At 34.0% G+C, this 10,980-nt stretch overlaps 2 protein-coding genes across 2 annotated transcripts; both read right to left on the bottom strand.

Annotated features, from left to right (window-relative positions):
* Positions 1-3,492: 3,492 nt before the first annotated feature.
* LOC127095028 (protein ALP1-like) lies at positions 3,493-4,716 on the bottom strand. Its single transcript, XM_051033778.1, has 2 exons — positions 3,918-4,716; positions 3,493-3,833 (listed from the first exon to the last, which is right to left on the bottom strand). The coding sequence occupies exons 1-2, from the start codon at positions 4,714-4,716 to the stop codon at positions 3,493-3,495; spliced, it is 1,140 nt and encodes a 379-aa protein (XP_050889735.1).
* A 270-nt stretch (positions 4,717-4,986) lies between these two features.
* On the bottom strand, positions 4,987-10,645 carry LOC127095027 (L10-interacting MYB domain-containing protein). Its single transcript, XM_051033777.1, has 3 exons — positions 10,512-10,645; positions 5,646-5,949; positions 4,987-5,553 (listed from the first exon to the last, which is right to left on the bottom strand). Exons 1-3 carry the CDS (start codon positions 10,643-10,645, stop codon positions 5,233-5,235), a joined length of 759 nt encoding a protein of 252 aa, XP_050889734.1. The 3' UTR covers positions 4,987-5,232.
* Between the last annotated feature and the right edge of the window lie 335 nt (positions 10,646-10,980).

Here is a 10,980-nt window from a genome sequence, read left to right as displayed (position 1 = left end):
TACAAACACTTCTCACACATATCTTAGACATCTTCTCGCGCATCTTGTATATTCTCTCTTTCTCTTCACTAAGTGTAGTTGCACTAACAACTTGGTATCCATAGTTCCTAGTTCCGAATAAGATTTTGCATCTCTAGGGCAATGATTTTTGACTAGTTTATCAATGATGAATGGAAGCAATGGCATTCCACATTCTTTCCTATTATTGGTGGCAAGAACTAGGTTCGTTGGAGCAAACAAATGAAGTTTTTGTTTGGCTTTCAAGAAACCCTTAAGGTAATCACTAATGGTATGGTTGAGCTTGCAGTGAATGCAGCTAAAGCTCGACACACTTCTCCTAAAAATGCCTAGAAGGAATATTGTAATGTGTCTTATTGCATCCAAGTTGAGGTTGATGGTGTAAATTTTGACATAATCGCTCATATTGAATCTACAAAAGAAGCATGGGATGTTCTTGTCAAGTATTACGAAGGATGTGAGAAGGTTAAAAGTGTGAAACTACAATCGTTGTGCATGCAATATGAATTATTGCATATGGGAGAGACGGAGAAAGTTGCAACATATGTGTCCAAGGTACATAATCTTGTGCACTTGATGAAAGGGTGTGGTGAAACCATGACATATAGAACGATCAATAAGAACTTTGACTTCTCATTTTTATCATGTTATTGTGGCAATTCAAAAGGTTAGTGATTTGTCCACCATGAAGTTAGAGGATCTTGTAGGTTTCTTATAAGCATATGAGATGTGAATTCTAGAAAGAAAAAGAGTTTAAGGAGTCATTTATGCTCTCAAGCTCAGACCTGGAAAGGGCATAGTGGAAGTGGCAAATTCAAAAGACGTTTTAACAAAAATAATACCAAGAAGGGTCTATGGTCTCACAATAAAAAACAATTAAATGATCATAAAACTGAATCTTCTAAAAGATGAGGTATTTCTCATCATGAAGGAAACGTTGATAAGAAGACAATTTAATGTTTTAATTGTGAGAAACTGCGTCACATGGCCAAAGATTGTTGGTACAACAAAGAAAAAGGAGTTTTCAAAAGTAAATATGGCAATGAGGAAAATATAGCACATGAAGATTCATATGGTTCTGAAATGGGTGAAGTTTCTAGTGAAGGTTCAGATTCCAAAACCTGGTTCTTAGACACAGGTTACTTAAATCACATGACAAGCCATGGGTTATTGTTGATCAAGTTTGATGACTCGAGGAGGAGCATGATCAGACTTGTAGATAGTAGATCATTATAGGCATAAGGAGCATGTAACATGGTGATCACAAGAAGCAATAGTAAGTCAGCCATAATTAAAGATGTGTTATATGTGATAGGCATAAAGTGTAACTTTTTGAGTGTTGGTCAGCTTACTGAGAAAGGATTCTCTGTAATTGTGAAACTGAAGCATTTTTTAGTTTTTTAATACAACCAACGAGTTGGTTTTGAGGTCTCCTTTGTCAATGAATAGGAACTTTAAGACTCTGATCAGTTCAACAAAAGTTTAATGTTTGTAGGTTGTGATTGAGAACAAACAAATTTGGTTGTGGCATATGAGATTTGGTCATTAGAATTTCATATCTCTCAATAAGCTTGTGACACAAGATGGTGCTTGGTATTCCAAAATTGCCAATGCCTGAGAAATTGTGTGAAGGTTTCTTAGTAGGAAAGCAATCCATAAATTCATCCAAGTCTTATTTTCCTATGAGATCAACAAGCATTTTTGAGGTTATACACTATGATATTTGTGGCCCTTTTGAAGACCATACAATTGGTGGAAACATATATTTTGTTTCGTTTGTGGACGAGCATAGTATAAAGCTATGGGTGTGTTTGATAAAGAACAAAGATGAAGTCTTTGAAGTCTTTAAAAGATTTAAGTTGATTATGGAAACTCAAAGTGAGAAGAAGATCAAAATGCTCAGAATAGATGGTGGATGAGAGTATACTTCCAAGACATTTGAAGAATTTTGTGCTCATAATGGAATTAATTATGAAGTGACAACTTCATATACCCATCGGCACAATGGTATGGTTGATAGGCATAATATAAGCATATTGAATATGGCTAGGTGTATGCTAAAGAAAAAAAGCATGTCTAACTTATTAGGGGTGAAGTGGTTAATATTATTGCATATGTGCTAAACAGACGTTGAACAAGGATATTGAAGAATAAGGTTTTATAAGAGGTATGGGGTGGCAAGAAACCACTTATGGCTCACCTTAAAGTGTTTTGCTAGGTTTGTTACAAACATGTGTCTAATGCTATAAGGAAAAAGTTGGACGACAAAAGTGAAGCCATAATTCTGGTTGGCTATCACAAAAATGATGCTTATAGATTTTTTAATCCAATCAGTGAGAAGATTTAATCAGTATAGACATTGGGCCCGTTTGTTTTAGATTAAATAAAATAGATTTTTTTTTTAAAAAAATGAGATTTTTTTTTAAAAAAATGAGATTTTTTTTTAGAGATTTTATTAAAAAAGTAGAAGTTAATTTGTGTTTGTTTTCTTTCATAAAAATCATTTTTTTTAAATCATTTTTTTCTTGTTTGGCAATTTAAACGTAAAAATGATTTTTTAAATATAAATTTACTAAAAAGGACATACAAATTAGTGTTAAATATATGAATAGATGATTATACATGATAATGAACTAATAACTATTATAAAAATTTTAAAAATATTTTTGTTACTTTATGATTAAAATTTAATAACGCTTTTAAATAACAATATTATATATATATATATATATATATATATATATATATATATATATATATATATATATATATATATATATATATATATATATCATTTTTTTCTTGTTTGGCAATTTAAACGTAAAAATGATTTTTTAAATATAAATTTACTAAAAAGGACATACAAATTAGTGTTAAATATATGAATAGATGATTATACATGATAATGAACTAATAACTATTATAAAAATTTTAAAAATATTTCTGTTACTTTATGATTAAAATTTAATAACGCTTTTAAATAACAATATTATATATATATATATATATATATATATATATATATATATATATATATATATATATATATATATATATATATATATATATATATATATATATATATATATATATATATATATATATATATATATATATATATATTTGGGATAAGACCTCTAATGCTAGTTTCTCCATAGAAATATTTTTAAAGCATTATAAAACAAACACATAAAAATAAAACTACATTTTCTTAAAGACTCATTCTAGTTTTTTTATAGTCATCAAACATAAAAAAAAACAACATCTTTTTTAAGTCTCATTCTAATTTTTCTAAAGCCATCAAACATAAAAATAAAATTATTGTCGTTGTCGCCCCGTGTTTCTTGGCAATTGGTCTCTGATAGTGTTTCTTATTTCTTCAATATATCTAACATCAGCTTGAGTTGGAGTTTGCCATTCACCATGAGTAGGTACACCATTTCCATCTCCTTCATGGAAGTCTTGCTCATTGTCTTATAAACCATTGATGTTCTCTAAACTTTCAAGAATATCCAAGTCACTTGAGTCTGTTCTTCTTAAAAAGTTATGAAGTGCAAAACAAGCCCAAATAATAGCCATTTGAGTTTGAAGCTTGAAATTAGGCATTTCTTGTAATACTTTCCATCTTGCTTTTACCACGTCAAAAGTTCTTTCAATCACACTTCTCAAACTAGAATGATAATAATTAAAATTTTCATTTCTTGATCTAAATCCTGGAGCAAGTCTAAAATGTGTAAGATGATACCTTGCATTCTTGTATGGTGCCAAGAAACCTTTAAGTGACGGGTATCCTGAATCTACAAGATAGTATTTACCTGTATATATAAACAAAACATATCAGATAAGAACATAAAAATATTAATTATACTAATAAAATATTTGAAGTACCAAAAACTAACCTTCTATGGGATAAGGAAATCGTAAATTGGGTTTACGAAGAGTATCCATAAGAATCTTTGCATCATGAACAGATCCTTCCCATCCACACAATGCAAAAGTAAAACACATATTGAAGTCACACACAGCCATCACATTAGTACTTGTATGTCCTTTCCTATTGAAAAACGGTTTTTGTTTCTCTGTTAGGACATGTATTTTAATATGTGTGCCATCTATTGCCCCTATACAGTCTTTGAAGTAAGGCCAATATCTATTATCATCTCTGATATATTGAGAAGAGTCAACAAGATCAACATGTTTTATGACTTTTTTCCCCAACTTGCATACAACTTCTAAAACTTTGTTGAAATGTTTATGAATGGTCTCACTAGAATGTTGAAATCGCTCTTGGGCATTTCTATATGAGGAAGGTTGCCCTATCATATATAAGAATATCCCAACACTTTCCTCAACTCCAATGTGTTTAGCAGGTGTCAACCCACAATTATTAGTTAACTCGCATACCAAATTCTGAAAGACTTGTTTCCTCATTCGAAGTTGCTCAAAAAACCTGTTATCACTTCCTGTTATCAACTCTACAAACCATAGTTGGCCGGAGAGAATTGACGTAGCTTTCTTTTCTTTGACAATGTATTTCAAAACATGGTTTGTAACCATAAAAGCAACCATCACTGTTGCAATATGATATTGACTTCTATCAACCTGTTGGACTTCAATATCTATTTCAGAAGTATTGTCACTCTCATATGAAATATCATCTGAACTCTCACCCAAACTCTTACTTGAATTGTCACCCATCCTGTTACACAAAAATGTAAAATTATAAATGTTTGGATAGTTAAAGATCATGACATCTTAAATCCTTAAAGCAAGAAAGTAAGAACACAAGAATGACATTTAAGAATCCAAAATCACATATTCTAACAAGTCAATAATGAAATTTCCATTTGGTATCAAAACAACAAAGTGATTATGAAAAATATCATATTACATCAAGCTAATAAAAACATAATAGTTCAAACTGTTAATGGTTTTTTTCTAAGAAGCATGCAATCCTATCAACGATCACGCGGATATTTTTTTTCGGGACAAGTGTTTATCCAATCAAGAGCCATATCAGCAGTTGAGGTATTCATGAAGTAAGAAAATATTGTCCTATTTTCTTTATTGGCAAGGATTCTAACAGCCTTAAAGTGTAAATGTGATCCTTTTACCAAGGATGGGATTTCATCCAACATTTTCAAACATTTAGCATAACTAATGTTATCTTCTGGGAGTCCTTGTTGGCTTGGCCCAAACCCATCGAGTATACGATCAAGAGATCGTTGAAGTTTCTCTGTTGCCCCGATTTTCTCTCCTTTCCCTAAAACCTTTCTCTTTTTTGGAAGAACTTGGTGTTGGGTTGGGTTGTACTTTATTGCCAACATCAAAATTATCTGCATCTCCTTCATCCTCAATAATTGTGTTATTCTCACGACCGTCTTCAAAAACAGATTTCGATCCTTCACATGGTAATTGATCTTCATATGGTTTGTAAAGGGCGAAACCAGTAGCTATGGCACCCTTGAAACATTTATCTAGCAATTCAACAAACTTAGGTCCTCCATGTTTCCATTTCAAAATATCTGGATCCTCCTGAAAAATAAATAAACATTCAAAACATATATCATGAAAAAATTCATACAATTAATTAAGTACTAGTCTAGTATACATCGACATAACCGTACCTTACTCTTTTCAGCCCACCAATCATCGTCAGCCATGATAGTTTTCTTTTCATGATCCCATCCTACTCCAGTTTGCTTATCCACTAACTTCACAAATGACGAAAACTCTTTTTGCAATGTATCCCATCTATTCTTTAGTTGAGTGCGATCATAAGCATATTCGGTTTTCTTTTGAAATTTTTCAGTAATATTCTTCCACCCTTCTTTACTGAAGTGGGTAGTTGGCCTATTACCCGCTTCTATTTCTTCAATGCAAATTTTCAGCAAACTTTCTGTTTTACTGTCTGTAGCGGTGTATTCGTTGCTATATGATCTATCGATTAAACCATAAGCTAAGAGATACATTGAAATTTCGAGTCGCCACCGCACTTTTATTTATCCAAAGGATTGGCTAAAAAGCGAACAAAAGCCTAAGAAGTTTTACACGTAGAAAACTAATAAAAAGATCAGAGAGTCTGGGTAAGGGGTAAATTACGCAATGGGAAGGTGTTAGGCACCCACTACGTCCTAGGTACTCCTAGGGAGCCCTTTTCACACTTGTTATGCTAAATTATTATTTGTTATGACATATGTATTGTGCAAACATGATTGGGATGATGAGAAAAGAATATACAAGTTATTAGGTTATTGGGTTCGAACGGATGAACCCGTTGCCTACGTACCTTCCATCAAAGGTAAGGATCAGAACGCCGTAGTTCGGCTAAAAGATTTCCAAAAGTGGGTTAGGTTCAATTTTAAACACAAACCCTAGGTCTTACGTTATCCACGGGAGAAAACTCAACCTTATACAAACAACAACGTCCACCACGTGAGAACAGCTTCAACTTGCCAGGGAGGGGTTAACCCTATAGTAGGCAAGGAAGGCTTACAATTCAATCACTAGAGACAGAAGGTGAGATTAACATCAACCACTAAGATAAATCAAACCTATAGCTCATGTATGAAAACATTAATAATGGACAAAGCCAAAACAATTGAGTGGATGAAGTTAACTGATTATGATTATGAAAATGGGGTCAAAGTATGATTAAGATCAATTCAAATGAGTATTATGAAAATGAAGTTTGAAAAAAGGTCAAGGACTTGGGTCCAGGTTTTTAGTTAGAAAACATGAAGATGTTTGCACAACACTTGTGTCAAGTCTGAAAAGATATAGTGTGAAAAGGTTCTAAGACGTAATGAATGATGAATGGATGAAGGATGGATAATAAAACTTCTTAGAAGGTTCACTTCTTGAAATCATATAGGAGATGATTCAAGTGTGTCCTTTGGAATAACAATTAATAACAAACAAGCAAAGCAAGCAAAAGCGGATATCGGATGCCAATCAATGGTCTTATACCAATCTCCTAAAACAAAACGGGATGTCAGATGCCACTCAATGGTCTTACACTAATCTCCACAGGCAAAGAAATAAAAGGCGGATACCGGATACCAATAGATGGATTTACACCAGTCTCCTAAAACAGAACAGGATATCAGAAGCCACTCAATGGACTTACACTAATCTCCTCAAAAGAAAAACAAAGATGAGAAACGGAAGTTAACTGCCAATCTGTCTGGACTTAGGTTAACTCCACAGTATGGTCCTAGGAAATCCAATGCCACGTTACAGGGACTTACAATGGATCCTCACATACAAGAACAATGCAACAATATGATCACAGGTATGCAAATGCCAACTTACAGGGACTTATAATTGCAACCTCACATACAAACAGATGAAACAAACTATGATCACAGGAAAGCAGATGCCAACTTACAGGGACTTATAACTGCAACCTCACATACACATCAAACAGATCAAATTATGATCACAGGACAACAGATGCCAACTTACAGGGACTTATAACTGTATCCTCACATACAAACACAAACAGATCAAATTGTGATCACAGGACAACAGATGCCAACTTACAGGGACTTATAACTGCAACCTCACATACAAAACCAAACAGATCAAATTATGATCACAGGATAACAGATGCCAACTTACAGGGACTTATAACTGTATCCTCACATACAAAACCAAACAGATCAAATTATGATCACAGGCTAACAGATGCCAACTTACAGGGACTTATAACTGTATCCTCACATACAAACAGATAAACAGAAGATATGAGTGACCAATGAGGTCTTACACTCTATCCTTCCATATCACAGGAGCAAATGCCAAAGCAATGGACTTACAATTGTCCTCAATGGGAAAACAATAATGATAGCATCACAAAAGCAAATGAGATGAACATGCATTAATGGCAATTGATGATGATGATAAATGCATAACATACAGGCAAGCAAGTGCACATGAAGCAATCAAACAATCAATGAATATCAAACAGCACACTCTATAGCCAAACAATGGGGGCTCACACAAGAGGGTTTGACTTTAAAAGTCCACTGTAATGGGTAAAGGTCGCTCTTAACCTGGCCATTGAGGGGCTCAGGTGAAGCAGATGAATAGGAAATGAGGGGTGTGCCTCATTGCTTCTATCTCAAATCAGAGAGAGCATCAAAGAAAGTGTGGGAGTTCAGAAAGTAGGAACTCTCTCCACATTATTGACTCGATTAGATCTTGGGTTTTTATCTCGTTGCTTCAACCATGTAATGGGAGCAAAGAGAGGACACACTGAATAGTGGGGGATAGATTGCTTATCCCTACCTTCCACCAATTGCCTTACTTGAAGGACTTTTCCTGCTTGGGACAAATATAAACAAACACAGGCATTGCCTCTTAAGGAGGACTTCAGACAGTTTGCCCGGTCAAATAACAGACCGGGTCTCCAGACTACATGAAGAAGAAGTGTTTATACCTCAAAAGCAAATGCTAAAAGCAAAGCAAGCAAGCAAGTTCAAAGAACTTAGGCAACTAAAGTACCTGCAAAAGTCAGACCAATTAGTAAACAGACCAACAGTCAAAATCAAAAGGAAATAACCCAATAGTCAACCACAGAGGGACCAATTGTGCAAGGCACAAAGACTCAAGCATATGAGTCACCTACAAAACAAAGGTTAGCACATTTAACAATCAAACTCAAGCACATTAGAATGATCCTCAATGCATTGGTGCTTAACCTGAAACAGATGAACTCAACATAAGCTCAGAAGACCACTAGGACTAGCCTAGGGTCAAAGATGAAAGAAAAAGTCAAGGCAGCAAGACAAAGTCAACCCAAACCAAGTTTAAACATTCAAGAAGCATTCTCAATTGGATTCATAATCATATCATGCATCATGGTCATTTCATACACAAAAGGATGCAAAACATGGCAAGAGAAGCATACAAAAGTCCACAGCAAAGACTTCCTTCAAAAGTCAACTCCAACATTTTCAAAAATCATGAAATAAATCACACTCAATCCTAACATCTATCATGGCAAGCATGCAAAATTTCATGGCATTTGGATGAGAGGAAGGCAGTCAAGTAAAATCATGAAGTCAACCCAAATTCAAGTAAGCATGGTGAAAGTCAACAAGCATAGGTCAACTTCAAAAAATCATATCAATTTGAAAACAGAAGAGAAATGAATGATATTAACACCAATGCAAAGCTTGAGATGTCTAGTTATCACATATGAAATTTCATGGTCATACAATAAGATATGAGAATTTCACAAAAGATTTGGCAATGCATAGCACAAAAAGTCAACAAATGACCACATATGGAAGAAAATTCTCAATCAAATGGAAAACAGCAAGATTAATTCCAAGAAAGTTCATACATCAATTAGACATGTGATAGATGATTCATGCAAAATTTCAAGTGATTTGGATGTAGGGAAGTGTGTGAACAAAAATTGTGAAAATGCATGATCATGGTATAGCACCAAATGTAACACACAACTTCAGAAAATCATAACTCTCAATCCACAAATGATAAATGCACAAACTTTACATGGAAATGAAGGTCAATGTGTCTAGTTTCACCACAAAAAATTTCAAAGGCATTGGATATAACATGAGTATTTCACAATTGAAATGGCACAATGTATCATTTTGGCACACATGTTGAAAAATCATTTATCATTTAAAATCCAGCCACTGAAAAATTAAATAAAATTCACCATAAAAAACTAGACACATTCATGAGTTTAATGCAAAAAATCTCACAATTTTTGGAGTTAAAATGAATTTAAAATGAATTGTGGAAGTTGATGAACATTTGGATGAAATATGAAGAACATAGCATAGCAAGATGGTCAAGGCAGTGGTCAACGATGGCAAACTAGTAATTTTGGATTCATTAATCAAAGCTGCGCGTTTTGAGTGAAGGAAAGGAAATGTTTTGATTGGCTCTCAGCCAATAAAACAGTAACACACCAATGAAACCTCATACTTTCTATCTTAGAAACCCTAGGGTTCAAGCATGGCAAAGGCATCTTTTCTTCAAGCCAATCAACAAAACAAAATCAACTAACAGCAGCATGCAACATAACAGTCAAACCATGATCAAGCATCTACAACCCAACACCATAAACATGCAAGTTCATGCAAACATAACCAATCATAATCAACACAAAGCATGTGAAATTTCTTGGACAAGTTTTATGGTTCATCACAAACAGCATGGCACATTCAACAACAGCAATAGTCATGGTATCAAATTCATCATCAATTTACAGCATTGACCAACAGCATATCAGCAAACATAAACAACACTAGCAGGCAACAAATAGCAGTACAGAAATTCGACCAACAATTGCAACAGCATAGCATTATTAGGGACAAAGTATCTGGTTTAAACAACAGCAGCAGGGTTCAGCAATAGCCCATGTAACTTCAAGCAATTGATCAAAATAAAGTCCAACAAACAAATTCAAAACAGCAGGGCAATTGCAACATCATGTTCATTATTTAAATCACCCAACACATGAGCAAAAGCACATAGCAGCATAGCATTCAGCATTCAAATGCAATTCAGGAGGTTTTTCTAAACTGCAGTAAGGTTTCATAACAGCAATGAGCATGGTATCAAGTTCATCATCAATTTGCAGCATGGTATCATGTTCTCATAGCAAGCAAACCAACAACAGCACATCATTCAGCAATAGACAAGCATGATCATGGGAAAAAAAATCTGGTGCAGGGTAGGTTTCACACAGCAAGGCATTTTATGTAATCCACAAACATGATTTCAACCAAGCATCAAACAATCATCATGACAAACAAATTTCAAACAAAATCATGCAGACCAACATGGTACCACAAACATGATATTCGAGCAACATAGAGCAACATCAGCTAAAATCATGTGTTTTCAGGGGCAGCCTTAGGGTTTAATAGCAGCAGTACCAATTCATAATCAGTTACAGCATAACTAACAGTACAGCAA

Source organism: Lathyrus oleraceus, chromosome 6 (genome assembly GCF_024323335.1).
Source record: "Lathyrus oleraceus cultivar Zhongwan6 chromosome 6, CAAS_Psat_ZW6_1.0, whole genome shotgun sequence".
Taxonomy (NCBI): domain Eukaryota; kingdom Viridiplantae; phylum Streptophyta; class Magnoliopsida; order Fabales; family Fabaceae; genus Lathyrus; species Lathyrus oleraceus.
Note: the sequence above shows the minus strand (reverse complement) of the source record. Positions and strands in the feature narration are given on the sequence as shown.